This window comes from Ursus arctos, unplaced genomic scaffold, assembly GCF_023065955.2.
Source record: "Ursus arctos isolate Adak ecotype North America unplaced genomic scaffold, UrsArc2.0 scaffold_27, whole genome shotgun sequence".
NCBI lineage: Eukaryota > Metazoa > Chordata > Mammalia > Carnivora > Ursidae > Ursus > Ursus arctos.
This window is the reverse complement of record NW_026622952.1, coordinates 13,040,667-13,059,627: the sequence shown is the minus strand read 5'-3', so window position 1 is coordinate 13,059,627 and position 18,961 is coordinate 13,040,667. Positions and strand designations below refer to the sequence as shown.

Below are 18,961 nucleotides of genomic sequence, written 5' to 3'. Positions count from 1 at the left end.
TCCAGCCATTGTCACATAAACATTCCAGGAAGCAGAATGGAGAGTGTTGAAGGGCATGCCCCCTCCTTAAGGCAACTTTCTGGTTCCCACATAACACTCCTTACATCTCACCAGAACTTAGTCTCGTGGCCATTTGTAGCTGCGTGAGAGGCTGGTGCCATGGACTGAATATCTGTGTCCTCCCAGAATTTATATAGGAAGCCTCATTACCAATGTGGTATTTGGAGGTGGGACCTTTCAGAGGTATGGTCATGAGGGTGAAGCTCCCATGAATGCGATTAGTGCCCTTCTCAGAAGGGACGCTAGAGAGAGGATGTGTGTGTCGCACTAGCCTGTGGGGTTGCTGCAAGAAGGCACGCCCCTGCAGAACAGGAGGGGCTGCACCACCGAGGAGGTCAGCTGGCGCCTTGGTGTTGGGCTTTCCAGCCTTCAGAACTGTGAGGAAAGCCACCTAGTTGGGGCGCCTGGGGGGCTCAGTCCGATGAGCTCAGGTGTGGGATTGAGCCCCACTTTGAGCTCCCTGCTCAGCGGGGAGTCTGCTTCTCCCTCTCCCTCTGCTGCTCCCCCTGCTTGTGCTGTCAAATAAATAAATAAAAATCTTTAAAAAAAAAAGAAAAAGAAAGCAAGCCACCTAGTCTATGGTATTTGTTACAGCAGTCTGAACTAAAGCAGCTGGGAAGTGTATAGTCTTTGAGCTGGGAGCATGGCTGCCTTGGCTGCAGTCAGATTAATTATGGAGAAGGAAGAGGAGAATAGATATTGAGGTTAGGCAGTCTTTGCCTCAGATCACTTTACATTTTGTTAGCTACTGTCAGTTGCTTTCCAAAGAAGATGTATAAATGTGTATTCTCACCAGTAGGGTATGAGAATAGCCTTGCTAAAAAAAAAAAAAAGAAGAAGAAGAAGAAGGAAGAGAGGGCGAGAGAATAGCCTTACTAACAGTGGGTAAATGTTATTTTTGCCAAGCTCATGAATGGCAAAGAAGCATACTTTTGTAGTCCCTGCCCCTCTTCATTCACCACCTAATGCAACAGGTTACTCCAGATGTGGTCTGGCCAACACCAAGGAAAATGGATAATTAATTAACTGTTGTTTTTTCTGACTAATAATGATATGAACAACAAACAGGAAAAACTTAAAGGACAGGAAATAATCAGTAACTGAAAAGAGGCACAGCCCAGAGCTGTGATCACCGAGTAACACAATGAGGTACCACTCCTCACTATACCCTGCCACTCCAAGCCATGTGGGTGAGCCAGCAAAACCCAGCGGGTTTTCTTTGATATCCCAGCATGTCTGAAAAGAGACAGCTAAGTGGGATCTTGAGCTCATTCCTCTTTTGTCTGAGAAATAGTGGAAATGGCTATTGGAAAGAAATGGGGAATGACAGGGACAGAATTGAATGCGTTAAGTTTGCCCAAACTAAGACAACACGTTGATTGCGGAACATGTCCAAGGTCTGAGAGTATTCCCCCTCTGGGAATGGAGTGAGCCCTTAAAAAATCCTCAGAAGTGAATACAGTTTGTAGGCATTCTAGACCCCACACTCCCCCTTGTGAGCCCTCTCAACCCCTCTCTTGGCTACAAAAAGAAGAACTGAAATTAACTACCTTGACTTACCTGAGGTTCGTTGGGGGAAAACAAACCAGTCTCACATGTGGTGGAGTGGGAGTTAATAAATGCCACAGAATATGCTGGAGTAAGTACAAGGGTTAGAGTGGTAGCTCAGCAGGAAAGTGAGAACAGCATGGCAAAGCAAACAGCAGCAAGCAAGGGAGGGACATAGCTCGGGAAATACACAAAGAACCCAAGATTTAAAAAAGCAGACCTTATCCTAAGGAACAGAAAGAAATTACCCAGATGTGCCCAATCTATAGAACAACTCACTACGATGTGGATTAATTAAAGGAGATTAAAAACAAAAGCATAGCATGAGCTGAATATTTAGAAACAAATTGAGGGCAAAACCAGTAGTAGTAATAACAAGAAAAGCAGAATAGCTGTAGCAGAAAAAAATCTAACTGCCTCTGTAAAGTTAAGACTTGAGATCATCACAAGGAATGTAGGTGACAGCAAAAAAGAAAGGGTGCCTGGTTGGCTCAGCGAGTTAAGCATCCGATTTGGGCTCAGGGTTGTAAGATGAGTCCCACACAGGGCTTCATGCTGGGTGTGGAGCCTGCTTAAAATTCTCTCTCTCCCTCATGCTCTGCCCCACCTCCCTGCCTCTCTAAAAGAAATTTTTTTAATTTTTTTTTTTTAATTTTAAGTTCCGGTTTAACATAGTGTTATATTAGTTTCAGGTGTACAATATAGTGATTCAGTACTCCATATGTCACCTGCTGCTCGTCACAAGTGTATTCCTTAATCCTTATCATTTTAAAATTTCCCCTACCTTAAGAAATTATGAAATTTATAGATCGAAGAAGGTTGATCTTACTAAGTTTCAGGAAATCTTGATCTTAGACTTCCAGAACTGCGAGAATTAAATTTCTGTTGTTCCAGAGCTACCCAGCCTATGGCATTTTTGTTACAACAGGCCAAACAGACTATGACATTAGTAATTATAAGATTTATAGAGGGAAAGACCAAAATTGTCATTCTATAGTAGGTATGAAAAATCCAAGAGACTATAAACTAGTTTTCAGTATTCCAAGTTGTAAGGGTATTATGTAAAAATCTGGCATAAGAGATATTTTTAAAATCCCAGCATATATCAAATATAAATTACTTTGGATTACATCTGATAGCAGCAACAAGTAGACATTATTAGACAATTCTGAAATTGAAGAATAAAGGAAATCTAAATAACGGGCAATACCATATTCATCATTGGAAAGAGTATTCTAAAGATGACTACAAATATAAATTCAGTGGAATTTGAGTCAAAAATATCAACAAAGTTTTAATAGGCCTTGACAAAATTAGTCTTAAAATTCATATGTCAGGGGCGCCTGGGTGGCTCTGTCGTTAAGCGTCTGCCTTCGGCTCAGGGTCAAGCCCCGCATCGGGCTCCCTGCTCTGCTGGGAGCCTGCTTCTCCCTCTCCCACTCCCCCTGCTTGTGTTCCCTCTCTCGCCGGCTATGTCTCTGTCAAATAAATAAATTAAATAAAATCTTAAAAAAAAATAAAATTCATACGGCAGGCTTAATGAAGGGATCAAAAATAGATGATTTTGAATAAAAGGAATAAGGAAGGGAGCCTCACTTCCCTGTTGCCATGATTTCTCACGGTAATTAAATCAGACTCTACTGACGCCTGGACAGTAGACCAGTGAGAAGGAATCTGAGGCCAGGATTAAGATGCTGGAACTTTCTTCTGGGACGGTGCAAGCCCAAGTAGGTAAGGGGAAGGGATAAAATCAGGCAACAAAGCTGTGAAGCAGGGTGATTAACGTGATGGATTAGCTTGGAAGGTCGGGCTTCTGCTGAATCTAGACAAACACCTCAGAGAGGTCCACGAAAGGAAAAAACAGGTTGGCTGTTTCCCTGTTGCCTTCTTTCTGTGTCTCCCCCCAGTCAAGGTGCACTCCCTGAGATGACTCCCCCCTATTTCCAGATCACGCATCCCTCCTTCAGCCCCTGCTCAGGAAGCCAGAGCCCCCATCCCACCATGCGGCATTCCGTCCATGTCTGGAAGTAGAGGAGCAGCTTGGCGTAGTTAGGGCTCAGAGTGAGGGCCAGGCGGGTCCACAGCTTCAGCTTAGGTCCTGGCCAGCTCAGGGCACCATCAGTGATGAGAGCAGTACAAGTCAAAAGACAGGCAGCATCTTCAGGAAAAGAATTATAAGGGAGTCTGAGAGGGTATACCCTTCCCTAGGAAGGCTTGAGGGTAACCAGGAAACAGAACATGGGTCTTTACAAAAGGATGGCACTATATATATAAATAAATAATGCTGGGCCAGCTAACCAACCATTAGGAAAAATAAAGTACAAATGAATCACAGGGCGCCTGCCTGGCTCGGTCAGAAGAGCGTGGGACTCTAGAGCTCGGAGATGTAGATTCGAGCCCCACATTGGGTATAGAGATAACTTAAAATCTTTTTTAAAAAATGAAACCCTACATTATATTATATAACAAATTCCAATTGAGTTAAAGACATGTTTTAAGTGTGAAAAACAAAACTGGGATTAAAATGCAGGAATACCTTCTTTGACCTCTGTCTGGAGAACAATTTTTTTTTTAAGATTTTATTTTATTTATTTATTCGACAGAGATAGAGACAGCCAGTGAGAGAGGGAACACAAGCAGGGGGAGTGGGAGAGGAAGAAGCAGGCTCATAGCGGAGGAGCCTGATGTGGGGCTCGATCCCATAACGCCGGGATCACGCCCTGAGCCGAAGGCAGACGCTTAACCGCAGTGCCACCCAGGCGCCCCCAATTTTTTTTTTTTTTTAAGATTTTCTTTATTCGAGACAAGAGACACCGCGCACACAAGGGCAGGGGGAGGGATAGAGGGAGCAGGAGCAGACTCCCCACTAAGCAGGGAGCCAAATGCAGGGCTCGATCCTAGAACCCTGAGATCATGACCTGAGCTGAAGGCAGACGCTTAACCTACTGAGCCACCCAGGCGTCCCAGGAGGACAACTTCTAAAACAAGACCGAAGCAGCACAGACCATAAAGAGGGAAAACTGGTAGAACTCTATAGGGAAAACATAAACAACCAAATAGCCTATTTTTGTGAGTTAGGCATTTCACACACACACACACACACACACACACACACACACACCAATAAACATAAAAAGCTGCTTTTTTTTAAAAAAGTATACCTATTAGAGGTGCAAATGGAAAGATACTGTTTCATACCCATTAGCAAGAATGTTAAATAAGTCTGTTGACAGAGATGCAGACCAATAGGAACTTCCGTATAGAAACTCAAAATTCATGTTTTTAAATGCTCTTTACATGATCCCATCTGGCAAGGCAGAGAAATGCCCCTAAAATTCTCCTCTCCTATCAGTCTCCGCTCTCCGCTACTCGGTCCTGCTTTAAGTTGCATCCTTCGTGTTTGACTTCTGTTGCCGCGTCGTTTTCTCTCCTATCACCCTCACCCTCCGGTTGTTTCTTGTTCTTGGTCCCAGTTCTACCTCTTGTTCTCCGTGGTTTTCTGTTCCTAACCTGCCCTACACCTGGAAGCTATAAGTAGCTTATTAGAATTTGCACATAACAGGCCAGAAGAGGGCCTAGGAGACTGTTCTGGCGGATTGGTGGGGAGGTGCTACATAGACTTTTATCACAATCTCTTCTGTTACTTCAGAGGCCTTTTTAAATTTTCTCTGATTCTGGGCTCTTTCTGTTAGACAAAGTTGCTGGGTAGATGAGGTGTGAGGAATTTAGTCTGTATGTTTAATTTGCTGTTGTTTATATAATAAAATTCTGTCCTTCAGGGCTTCGTGCTGGTAGATGCTAATTTGAGTAATACATTAAATAGTTGGAATAAGGAGGTTGAAGGTTAGCCCATGAATTGGTGTAAGAAGGTGTTTGTTTACCAAAAAATTAGAATAACTGATTTGTAACTTTAATTACCCTGTTTTTAAATGCAAATTAAGATTATTCGTTGGGGGGGGGGGATTTGGTTTTTAGGGCTTGAACTCACAACCCTGAAATCAGAACCTGAGCTGAGATCAAGAGCTGGATGCTTAACCAACTGAGCCACCCAAGTGCCCCCCCAAAAACAGCTTTTTTGAGATAGAATTCCTATTGTATTCCTCATGAGTGCGATGCATTCGTGTAGTGTATACAGCTCACTGGTGTTTTTTGGTTTTTTTTTATTTGGTTGGGTTTTTTTTTTAAGATTTTATTTATTTATTTGACAGAGAGACAGCAAGCGAGAGAGGGAACACAGCAGGGGAGTGGGAGAGGAAGAAGCAGGCTCCCAGCGGAGGAGCCCGATGTGGGGCTCGATCCCGGAATGCCGGGATCACGCCCTGAGCCAATGACAGCCGCCTAACGACTGCGCCACCCAGGCGGCCGCTCACTGGTTTTTAGTAGAGTCAGCCATGTACATCCATCACCCCAATGTTAGAGCATTTTCATTACCCACAAAAGGAACCCCTGTACCTCTTAGCTTTTATCCCCCAGGCCTCTCAGCCCTATGCAACCATTAATCTTTCTGTATATTTGCCTCTTCTGGACATTTCCCTTAAATGGAGTCATAGTATATATGGCCATTCGTGACTGCCTTCTTGCAGTGAGCAGTGTTTTCAGAGTTGTGGCGTGTATCAGTAGTTTTATTGCTGAATAATACTCTGTCGAACGAGTAACACCACATTTTATTTATTCCCTCATCACTTATTGGACATTTGGGTAGTTTCCACTTTTTCGCTATTAGGAATAAAGCTGCCATGAACACGTGTAAACTTGGGTTTTCATGCCTCTTCAGCACACATCTAGGAACAGAATTGCGGGATCACGTGGTAATTCTATGTTTAACGTTTTGGGGAACCGCCAGACTGTTTTCCGCGGCAGCTGTACCACTTTACATTCCCACCAGCAGCGTGCGGGAGTTCCAATTTCTCCACATCCTCAGAAACATTTGTTCCCTTTTAAATTTAGCTGTCCCAGTAGATGCAAACTGGTATCTCATTGTGGTTTTAGTGTTAACAATTTTCTAAGGCTTATTTCAGGTGTCTTTTTTCCCCAATATTTTCTTTTAATATGCAAGAAATGATGCTTTTAATGATTTCATTTCTTTTTTTTAACAGGCTAAGGAAATTTTAACAAAAGAATCAAATGTGCAAGAGGTTCGTTGTCCTGTTACCGTGTGTGGAGATGTGCATGGTCAATTCCATGATCTTATGGAACTCTTTAGAATTGGGGGAAAATCACCGGATACAAACTATCTGTTCATGGGCGACTATGTAGACAGAGGCTATTACTCAGTGGAGACTGTGACTCTTCTTGTGGCATTAAAGGTATGATGAATGAAACTCAGTTTAATTTTTTTTCAGGCTTTAAACCTGCAGAAGGCGAGGATGGCAATACTGCATATCATCTGTTATATTTTATGATCCATTCAGTTTATAGCACCTTAAAATATAATAGTTGGTTTTACATCTTGTAAAAGAGAGAGAAATGAAAATTATACATTTAATGTGTCCTGCCAGCTTCTGCTAAATCACTCCCTTGGGTAATCTACAGCTTGAAGTCTTGGAACCATTTTTTACTGAGGCAGGTATCCCTCATACAGTCAATTTAATTCTTGCCTCGAGAAGTCTGTTATTCCTGTGTTTCTTTTTTTCTGTCACACAATTCATATCTTCATCACTTCACAGCTTCAGTTAGTGTAAGAGTATGGGAACTAATGTTTCTCACCCCTTCAACACTGTCTTATATACGTATGCTTCAAGATTGAATCTCTGTTACTTAACACTTGTTCTTTTCTGTCCCCAAACTCTTCAGATTCCATATTGCCTCAGACTCCTTGGCTGGCCCTTTGTAGCGTAGCCTGAACTTGCCTGCCAGTGTTTGGTAGCATAAACTCTAGCTCTGATGGAAGAGCTCCGGTGCTCTGCCTGTCTTCATTACTTCCTTATCTGATTGCCCCAGAAGGTTACTCTGATTTCTAACCCCTTCTGCAAAGACTCACTTAAATCCTACATCTTTCTTGAAGCCTTCAACCATTTTAGCCTTATTCCTTCTATTCTGAATTACTGGGACACTTTTTTTCCCACCGCTTACATATATCACATAGTGGCTTATTACCTTGTATTATTTACGTCTCATACCTCCTTGGTGAGATGAGTGCCTAAACAGAAGTCATGTATTATGTTTATGTGGACCTGGCACCTAGCTTTAAACAGCTTAATTTGGGGCACATAATGGATAGTTAGTAAATATGTATAAATTGAAGTATGCATTTGCAGCTTGTAGGTTATTTTGGTTAACAGAATCTGCTGCTTTTTCATACTTCTTATCAGACACATTCCTAACCAAATAGTATGCTGTAAGGTATGTCTCTGTGTTTTGTTATGAAAGGGAGACTCTAAATACATTTGAAATCTTGCCCAGATTTGGCAAGGGCCTGTTTTTGTTAGCAAATACATACTTAGTTAGTATATAAAGGAGTTTGTCTCAGGTCCAAGTCTTTGACCATCAGTATCCATTTAGCAATAAGACATAGTGTTCTGGAAAGACCTAGAAGACTGGTGATGGTTTGAGGATGAAGAAGATATTAATAAGACCAAGAATGAGATACAATTTTATTATAATAACATAGATATCAGTAAGGGTTCCAATGAGGGTGGTTTAAATAGTAATGAAGACAAAGGACTATAAATATTTCAAAGGTCAGTCAATAATGAATGAGAAAATTTTTAACTCTGAGTAAGAATTAACATTTAATGTAACAGCACACAAATAACCATTTAAAGAAATGGGTCAGAAGTTAATGTGCTTAACAAAACACTGGTAAAATACACTTTGTACCATGAATTTCTTTTGCTTTTCCTGCAGGTGCGTTATCCAGAACGCATTACTATATTGAGAGGAAACCATGAAAGCCGACAAATTACCCAAGTATATGGCTTTTATGATGAATGTCTGCGAAAGTACGGCAATGCCAATGTTTGGAAATATTTTACAGATCTATTTGATTACCTTCCACTTACAGCTTTAGTAGATGGACAGGTGTGTATGTGCTTTTATGGTGGGTGGGGGAGGAATAAAAGAGAAGATTTTCTATTAGTAATTCCGGGTTTAAATTTACATGACATGATTTCTGCATCTCCTTGGCCTTCTCATCCTCTTTTCCTTATAATTAAAATTTCAGAATAGAGAATTAGGGTAAGTTTTATGCACATTTTGACCAGATTTCCCTGTTGTTCTCAGATATGTGTGTAAATATTTTTGCCAAAGAATTCGCCAATACGATTTTCTATTATAAATATCATAAATAAATGCTTAAGACCCTGAAGTACAATACTAGTAAAGGAAAGCTGTTTTTTAAAATGAGCTCTGTACATATACACAGTGTTTGCTGGTTACCAATAATAACTTTTTAGTCCTGTTTTCATGGTAATTGCAAGCAGTAATATTGTGTATTACATCTTCATTAAGAAGTGTATGCTTTGTTTCCACCTGTAAGAGTATTATACTGTAAAACATTCAAAAATATAAGAAAATTGTGCAAGTTTCTATCATCTGAGTTTCTAAGAGATAATCCCTGTGAACATGAACTGATTTAACTTTATGAAGCATACAGTACCAAAAAATAAATAATACGTGGTACAAGTCTACAATTCCTAGACTGTATAAAGCCCAGAATTGTTACGGACATTGTAGACCCACTCATCAGTTGGTTACAGCCTTTTCTGTGTGGTCCTGACAGTCCACATTTTCCCAGCCGTGATACTGGACACTGAAGTCATTAATTTCAAAGGACAATATTTTGCCTAAACTTGGCTAAAATGAAAGAAAACAAGAGTTCACAAATTAAATGACAGTGAAAGTATGATGTAGACCAAAATTTTTGGATATAAACAGGGATGAAATGCAAGGATATGCATAGTCTCACATTTATTTTTTAGAAAAATTAAAGGAAATGTGAAATATTTAACTCAGTGCCATTGTAAAATAAACTTATTTTATAGGATTAAAGACAAAAGCAGTCATGGAGGGGTGCCTGGGTGGTTCAGTTGTTTAAGCATCTGACTCTTGATTTCAGCTCAGGTCATGATGTCAGGGTTCTGGGATCAAGTCCCCAAGCTAGCAGGGAATCTGCTTCAGGATTCTCTCTCTCCTTCTGTTCCACCACCACCCCCAAAAAATCTTTAAAACAAAAACAAAAACAAAAAACACACAAATGGATACCAGAAAATCACTAGGAATGAGAAATAAGGCATTACTATCAATATGGATGTGCTTACGTATCACAGTAACATAGGGTACAGCTTTATTCTGTTGCACTTGAAAAGATGAAATTTACTATAGCAAAAGAGTTTTTGAAGAAATTAGGCCAATGTAAATAAACTACCAGACTTAGAAAAAACTGAAAAAGTAACCAGGTCTGGATAGTTTTCTAGGCAAATTCTACCAAACCTTTAAGGAACATACGTAATTTCTGTGTTCTAGAGCTTAGGAAAAGATGAAGAGCTTCAAAATTCATTCTGTAAGGTTAGTATAACCTCAGTACCAAACCAGACGTGGCAAGCACCAAAAAATAAAACTCAGTAATTAGTAAAATAAAATAATGTTAACTGAATAAAGAAACTTATACTGGCTATACTTAATCAGCAAAACATCAGAAACCTCATCAAAATCAGGAGAAAAATGCCCTCTAAAATTTATATTACTGTTCTCTCTGATCCAGAATCTCTACCTAGAGGATGGGTCTGGGAATAGGTATTTTACCTAAAACAAACAGAAAAATTGTATTTTTCAATTTTGTTTTGGGACACCTAGTCAGTGCACTGAGCATTAAAAAGAATTAAAGGTATAAACATTGAGAAGAAATTAACAAATATTTTTGCTAACAACATGATTATGTACTCAGAACTCTTAAGAAAGCTGAAAAACTGTTGGAGCGAATAACAGGAATTGGTAGTGTCCTTGCTGTAAGAGAAACAAAAAAATTGTATATGTTAGCAGAAAATGTAATGGTGAGTTACAAGAAAGGAGATCCATTCACTAGAGAAGGGAGAAAAACACTATAAAAATACTTAGGATTATAAGGAAAAAAGAAATATTTTAAAGTACCAATAGCTCCCTGTAGTAATTTGATTTTTGTTTCCTTTTCCATTGTATTTTACAAATTTTCCACAGTGAATACTATTAAACTTTATTTTGAAAAGAAGAGCTCTGAAGATTTACATTTTGTAACCATTATTTATTCTCCCATTAACTTTCAGTATTTAATAAGACTTTTTTAAATCACAGATATTCTGCCTCCACGGTGGCCTGTCTCCATCCATAGATACACTGGATCATATAAGAGCTTTGGATCGTTTACAAGAAGTTCCACATGAGGTAAACTTAATTTTAATTTTAAAAAGAAAGAAATAGAACCACATTGTTGCAAAGCTAAATTAGTTAAACTTGACTGTTAATAATTTATAACATGTACTTAATTTTCTTGGCCAGGGCCCAATGTGTGATCTGTTGTGGTCAGATCCGGATGATCGTGGTGGGTGGGGTATCTCCCCACGTGGTGCTGGCTACACGTTTGGACAGGACATTTCTGAAACGTTTAACCACGCCAATGGTCTCACACTGGTTTCTCGAGCCCACCAACTTGTAATGGAGGTATGTCTTTTTCCTACAAGATGATGATCCTTATTTCACATAAATATATATCTCTGTAATAAAGCTTTATGAAACCTTCCTTCTTATTACCTAAATGAAAGGAGAAAAAATTGAGCTGGTTTTAGCAAATAGGGGAAAGTACTAGTGGGCCAGAGCAAAATTATAACCCACTTTGGAAATTAATTTAGACATAGAGAAAAGTTTCAAAAATATTACCAAAAAATTCCCTTATATCCTACACTGATTCCTCAAATATATTTTCATATTTTAGCATTCTTTATATTCCAGCTTCCCTTCGTCCACACACGTTTCTTTGAAGTTATTCGAATGTCAGTTGCAGACATGGTGCTCCTTTACCTCCAAATTTCATGTATATTTTGCAAAAATAAAGACGTTCTCTTATGTTACTACAGTATAATTATCACAGTCCAGAAATTTGCATTGATACAGTACTATGATCTAATCTAAACACGTCATTTGAATTTTCTAGTAGCTCACTAATGTTCTTGATAGGAAAATTCAGCCGTGTATGTGCATGTATAATCTAATCCAGGATCATGCTGTGTTCAGTCTCCTTTGGTATGGAAATAATTCCTCAGATTTTGTTTTGCATGATCTTTACATTTTTAAAGACTACAAGCAGTTTTATTTTGTAGAACTATCCTTCGCTTGTGGTTCGGCTGATGTTTCCTTATGATTCAGGGTATGCATTTTTGGCAGGCTTCCCACACCACGATGTGACATTCTTCTCAGTGCATCATATTAGGGTCATGGAATCTATTTACCCCACTGTTCGTGGCATCAGCTTGAATCACTTAGTTAAACTGGCTGCCAGATTTCTCTACCATGATGTTACTATTTTATAAATACTAAAGGGATGTAAATAGAATTTTATTCTTTTAAATCGGGGAGTAGCTTCAAGATGTTAGAGAAAACTTAAAGGCAGTTGAGGCAGGAGGGGTGAGAACATGTAATAAGGAATATAAATTCATATGGTAAAGATGAACTTAATTATGTCAGTAATCATAAGAAATGTGAATGGATGAAAATTTTTACTTCCCTAAAATACTGAGACTCTGAATTAGATCATCAAAATACAGCTGCTACTTGGGATGAATCTAAAACATAATGAAAAAAATAAAAATTAAAACATAATGACACTAGAGACTAGAAGTAGAGGGAAAATGGTGTATTGGTATATCAATTAGATAATGATTCAAAGTACAGCTAATAATATGCATCAGAATAGCCTCTGAGATAAAAATAAGGTCATTACTGATGAAAACTAGCCCAGTTCTCTAGGGAAGAAATAATTGTGAATTTGTGTTTACCTAGGAATAGATTCAAAATATATAAAGCAAAAACTGGTATAAAGAAAAATTAATCTTCCATCGTTGTGGGAGAAACATTAATACATATCCGAGCCAAGAGCCGAAGCATAGATGTAAACAGAACCACGCCATTCTTGAGCTCCGTGGCCCAGTACGCTGGGCCCAGCCCTGGACTATTCCGTGCAGGGGCACCGTGTGAAGGATGGATACCATATAAGGGAGCAGAGAAGACTACATTTCCACCGAGAATATTTGTAATTTTGAATTTAGTTTTCTAAACTGACCCATGTCAAGATGATAATTTTATAGTGAAATGTTTTGTGTTTTTTTAATGCTGCAGGGGTACAATTGGTGTCATGATCGGAATGTGGTTACCATTTTCAGTGCACCCAATTACTGCTACCGTTGTGGGAACCAGGCTGCTATCATGGAATTAGATGACACTTTAAAATACTCCTTGTAAGTAACTGAAAAATTTTTAAATAGTATAATTGCTTTTAGAAAGAAAATTTTAAATGTAGGTTATTAAAATTAGAGGATTTCTGCTTCTGGAATAGTGGAACGAGGAACATGGCAGACCCTCTCCCCAGCAGAAACAGTCATTTAACTGGAAGGTTTTTGTTGTTGTTGTTGTTGCTGTTGTTTTAAGATCTTATGTATTCAATGGAGAGAGAGCACAAGCAGGGGAGAGGAAGAGAGAGAAGCAGACACCCACACACCCACCACCCCCCACACACACACCCACACACCCCGCTGAGCTGGGAGCCCAGCGATGGGCTTGATCCCAGGACCTGGAGACCATGACCTGAGCCGAAGGCAGATGCTTAATGATCTGAACTACCCAGGTGCCCCTGAAGGGTTATTTTAAACAATCATTGTAGGTTTTTGAATATTGTCCAAAATTATACAGCCCATAGAGAAACACATTCTAGAAAATGTACTAAATCTCAGTAATAACAGTCTGTGGACTTTGAGCCATATCCTGTTCCCTCCCCATCTTTCCAGATCCCTTGACCAGAAACTACTCCATAGTCATTCTACTTTGGGCCCTTCTCAGATTTTTTCCTGGTTTTAATCTTTAGCCTCTGTTAACTAAACAACAGAGTTATTTAGAGGTTCCCTCTGGGTGGGCACAAGCCACTTATTGGTGAGAGGCTGTGTTCAAGCCTCCTTGGTCATTGAAATTTTAGGGCTCACCCTAATCCAGTAAGATCACTGGGAATGTATGTGGCTAAGAAGTTGCTCTCAGAGTTGAAGGAATTTACAATTTGGCTCACAGTTGAACCAAGCACACTAGTACCTTGGATTTTCCTTGTTTGATTAATCCTGAGAGGGCTCAACCTTAAGGATGCCCATAGTGTCATTTTCCAGACTGTCAGAGATGTATGTGAATGGGATTTTAAGCCTGGCTTCGTAGGAGTTGCTCCTGGGTCAGAGTAACTTGATCAGCCAGTATTTAATTAGAGATTGTGTTCAAACCCCTAGTATCATTGAGGGTTACGTAGCCTTTTGTTGGTTTATCTATGTGTTAGTTTCCTAGGGCTGCTGTAACAAATTCCCACAAAGTGGTTGCCCTAACGGAATTATTCTCACAGTTGTGGAGGCTAGAAGTTTCAAATGAAGGTGTTGGCAGGGTGAGGTTTCTTGTAAAGGCTCTAGGGGAGAATCCTTCCTTGCCTCTCCCTAGCTTCTGGCGGCTCCTACAATCCTTGATTTGTAGACGCATCACCCCAGTCCCTGTCTTCACGTGGCGCTCTCCCGTGTGTCTGTTTCTCCTTTAACAAAGGTGCCATCAGATTGGCGGGGCGCCTGCCTGGCTCGGTTGGTTGAGCATTGGACTCTTGATTTTGGCTCAGGTCATGATCCTGGGGTTGTGAGATGGAGCCCCGTGTTCGGTTCAATGCTGAGCATGGAGCCTGCTTGAGATCCTCTCTTCTCCCTGTGCCCCTCCCTGCTCATCCTCTAAGGGGAAAAAAAAAAAAGGACACCACCAGATTGAATTTAGGGCTCCACCTAATCCAGTATGAGCTCCCCTTAACATCTGCGAAGACCTTATTTCCAGATAGTGCCACATTCTGAGGTTCCGAATGGACATGAATTTTGGGGGTAAACTATTTGACATTGTGTGTGGCTTGGGAATGTTTTCAGGAATGCCCCAAGTGCTACTCTAATTGTTCCTAGGTGGGTATAGCTAATAGACGTGCATAGTCGTCTTGTATCCCAGTGTTGACTGTGATGCCAGCAAGACTTTTCTTGGCTCTTCTTTTGTCTGTTACAATTCTTAAAAATTCAGCTGTACTACAAATACATCCTTATTGTTTTTGCAAATCAGTTAAGAAGATAGAGTTACACTGTCATTTACGATTACTGTCGTGTATATGTGTTTCTTAATTAATAACTTGAATCTAGAGGAAGAATATGAAGAAAATGAGAAGGTTAATAGAATCTATACACACTTGATCTCCTTTCTCAGCTTCTTTAAGGGCATGAGATTGTATGAAACAGTAATTATAACAATGCATTTTGGGGATTTTAACATAACATCATTAGCAAAAGAGGAAATGGAAAGGAGTTACTGTTATAGGAGTTAATTTCTCTTAATTGACTAGAATGTATAAATCTGCAGAATTCCATACGTTAAGTTGTATATTTAAGTTCTCAAGCAACCAATAAGATAATTTAGGAAAAATAAAGTTATTAAAGGAATTTAAATGTCACACAAAGAAGTATGCTTTTAATAAAAAAGCAGTTAAAGTGGGAACCAAGAAACAAGACAAAGAAAATGGCAGGTATATATCCAGTCACAGCAATATTAAATGTGAGTGGTTTAAGTGATGCAATCAAAGGCAAAAACTATCAGATTGTTTTTTTGTTTTTTAAGATTCAGCTTTATGATGTCTACTTTCGAAAACATAATTTAGATTAAAAACAAATGGGTTCAAAGTAAATTACGTGAAAAAGATAACCATGCTAACAGCAACCAGATGGCTGTTGAACTGGTTATACTAATAATCGGATTTTCAAAGTAAAAATTGTTTCTAGACAAAGACATTTCACAATGATGGAGTCAAAGCATTAAGAGAATATATACCAGTTATAAACATAACACTCTTAACTGTGAAGCAAAAATGAACAGAATTGAAGGGAGAAGTAGACAATTCAACAGTAGTTGGAGACTTTATTATGCCACTTTCAATAATAGAACTAGGCAGAAGATCACCAAGGTCATAGAAGACTTGAGAAGTACTGTAACTTAACGTTTATGGAACACTCCACCCTACAGTAGCAGAATACAGTTTGGTCAAAGGCACATGGAACATTCTCTAAAATGACTATATGCTGGGCTATAAAACAAGCCTCAGTAAATTTCAGAATATTGAGGAGTGTCTGGGTGGCTCAGTCAGTTAAGTGTCCAGATAATGATCTCAGGGTCATGAGATCAAGCCCCAGGTCAGGCGCCACACTGGAATGGAGCCTGCTTAAGATTCCCTCTCTCCCTCTGCCCCCCTTAAAAAAGAGAATATTGAAGTCATACAAAGTATGTTTTCCAAACACAATGGAATGAAATTAGAAATCAGAAATAGAAGGAAAACTGGAAAATGTATATGTGGAAATTAACACACTCTTAAATGACCTGAGTCAAAGAATAAATCATAAGGGAAATTAGAAAATACTTTGAATAAATGAATAAAAATGAAATACCATGTGCCAAAACTTACGGGGTACAATGAAAGCATTGTTTGCAGGGAAATATATAACTGTAAGTGCCTATACTAAAAATCAGATTTTTAGAAAGATCTCAAGTCAGTAACCTAACTTTACACTTTAAGGACCCTAGAAAAAGAGCAACCTAAACCCAGTGCAAACATACAAAAGGAAATAAAGAGTGGGAATAAATGAAATAGTAGAAAAATAGAAAAAATACAAAACCAGAAGTTGGTTCTTTTCAACAAAATTGAAAAAGCCTTAACCACACTGACCAAACAAAAATGAGTGAAGATTCACATTACCGAAATCACTACGGACCTTACTGAAATAAAAAGAATTACAAGGGAATACAGTGAATAACTGTATGGCAACAAACTAGGTAACTTGGATAAATTGGACAAATTCCTAGAAAGACAAATGACCAAAATTGAGTAAGAAAATCTGAACAAACCTGTAACAAGTGGAAAAAGTTGAATTAATATTTTAAATTACTAATATTTTAATATTAATAAATATTAAAATTAATATTTTAATATAATAAGTATTTTAAAACTTCCTACAAAGAAAAGCTCCCAAGACCGGCTGGCTTCACTGATGAAAAGACTAAAAGTTTAAAAGGGAATTAACACCAGTTTTTCACAGAGACTAAGAATAGAATAGAGGGGGTCATTTCCCAATGTATTCTTGGAGGCCCGTTTTACCCTAATACCAAAATCAAAGATAATTTAAGAAAACTACAGACCAATACTCTTTATGCTGATAGTTGTAAAAATCTGTAACAAAATATTAGCAAACTGAATCCAGTAATATACAGACAGGATTATACACAATGACCAAGTGTGATTTATCCCAAGGCGGCAAAGTTGGTTCAAAGTATGAAAAACCAAAGCTTATAATAAACCATTGGACAAAAAAAAACCCCACGGATCATCTCAGTTAAGCCAGGAAAAACATTTGTCAAAATCCAGCACACTTTCATAATAAAAATACACACCAAACTAGTCAGGGGAACTTCCTCATCCTGATAAAGGTCATCTACAGAAACCCCACAGCTAACACTTTTTTTTTTTTTTTTTTAAGATTTTATTTCTTTGAGAGCACGAACAGGAGGGGCAGAGGGAGAGGAACAAGAAGACTCTGAGCCAAGTGGGGAGGGGGACACAGGCTTGATCCCAGGACCCTGGGATCGTGACCTGAGCCAAAGGCAGATGCTTTACCGACTGAGCCCCCAGGTGCCCCTAACATCATTCTTAATCCTCAAAGACTAAATGCTTTCCCCTTCTAATCTAGAACAAAACAAGCATGTCCATGCTTACAACTTCCATTCAGCTGACAATTATATCGCAAATCTTTTATGCCGGGCACTGACCCAGACATTTGGTCCGCTTCAGTTTTCACCATAGCTGTGAGATGGTTTTATGGAAGAACGCACCTGCAGTGACTTGCCCAGGGTTATTCCAGTCGTAAACATAGTAAAAGCGGTAAATCAGTACTGGTCTTTCTCCTACAGCATCTTATTCTTTGTTGATCTGCTTGCAAATTCAAATCCTTTAACTACTCCCTTTCTTTTTCGCCATTTATAGCCTTCAGTTTGACCCAGCGCCTCGTCGTGGAGAGCCTCATGTTACCCGGCGCACCCCAGACTACTTCCTGTAAATTCCTCCTGGGAAAAACCTGCCTTTGTATGTGGAAGTATACCTGGCTTTTTAAAAATACATATATTTAAAAACAAAACAAAAAAAGCAACAGTAACGTATGTGTTTCTGTAACAAATTGGGATCTGTCTTGGCATTAAACCATATCATGGACCAAAATGTGCCATACTAATGATGAGCATTTAGCACAATTGGAGACTGAAATTTAGTACAGCACTATGTTCTAGATCGGTCAGTCTTAACAGTTTGCCTGCTGTATTTGTAGTAACCATTATCCTCTGGACTGTTCAAGCAAAAAAGGTAACTAACTCCTTCATCTCCTTTTGCACTTACTTGGAAATTTTAGTTAATAGTGTAACTGGCATGGATTAATAGAGTTGGAGTTTTATTTTTAAGAAAAAGTCACAAGCTAACTTCCACTTAATCCATTACCCTTTATTTTATTGAAATGTATAGTTAAATTAACTGAAGAAAAGATTCTTGGGAGTAAGTTGTCATAACATTTAAAAAGGTTTCCCTTCATTTAAACTAAATTACTGTTTTATGTTGATCTGCATATTTCTGTATATTTGTCATGACAGTGCTTGCATCCTATTTGGTGTACTGAGCAAATAAACTTTCCATTTTAAACAAATTGATTTACTGTGGTATGCTCTAAATGAAAAGTTCTGCTATTTTGACACTTGATATAAAACCTCTTAAAATAAAAAAGAAAACCTCTTGACCTGTGATAAAGAGTTGTGTTGAGATGATAATTTACGTGTAATGTTCTTTGTGGAAGGCTTATATTCAGAAGAAAACCTCAAATAGTAGGCTGGTAACTTTTAGACCATAGAAACCATTTTTATCTCTAAACATTTTACTAGGTAGTTTGTATTAATATATTCAAGTATGGAGTATATGCTAAAATTGTAGAATATTCTAGAGCTAGGAAGAATCTTTTAAAAGCCAAAATATATTTTATCTTTATCTATTGCTCTAGAAATGGGAATTAATCTCCAAAAGAGAGTTCAGTAGAAATAGTAT

The 18,961-nt window shown here is 38.7% G+C and overlaps 1 protein-coding gene across 1 annotated transcript in view; it reads left to right on the top strand.

The window, feature by feature from the left end:
* Positions 1-18,569, top strand: part of PPP2CB (protein phosphatase 2 catalytic subunit beta) — a 34,393-nt gene extending 15,824 nt beyond the window's left edge. Inside the window, exons 2-7 of the mRNA XM_026508381.4 lie at positions 6,705-6,914; positions 8,455-8,628; positions 10,876-10,965; positions 11,080-11,241; positions 12,913-13,031; positions 17,864-18,569. Coding sequence (XP_026364166.1) covers positions 6,705-6,914; positions 8,455-8,628; positions 10,876-10,965; positions 11,080-11,241; positions 12,913-13,031; positions 17,864-17,936 — 828 coding nt within the window. The 3' untranslated portion in view covers positions 17,937-18,569. The remainder of the gene's footprint in view (positions 1-6,704; positions 6,915-8,454; positions 8,629-10,875; positions 10,966-11,079; positions 11,242-12,912; positions 13,032-17,863) is intronic.
* Positions 18,570-18,961: the final 392 nt, after the last annotated feature.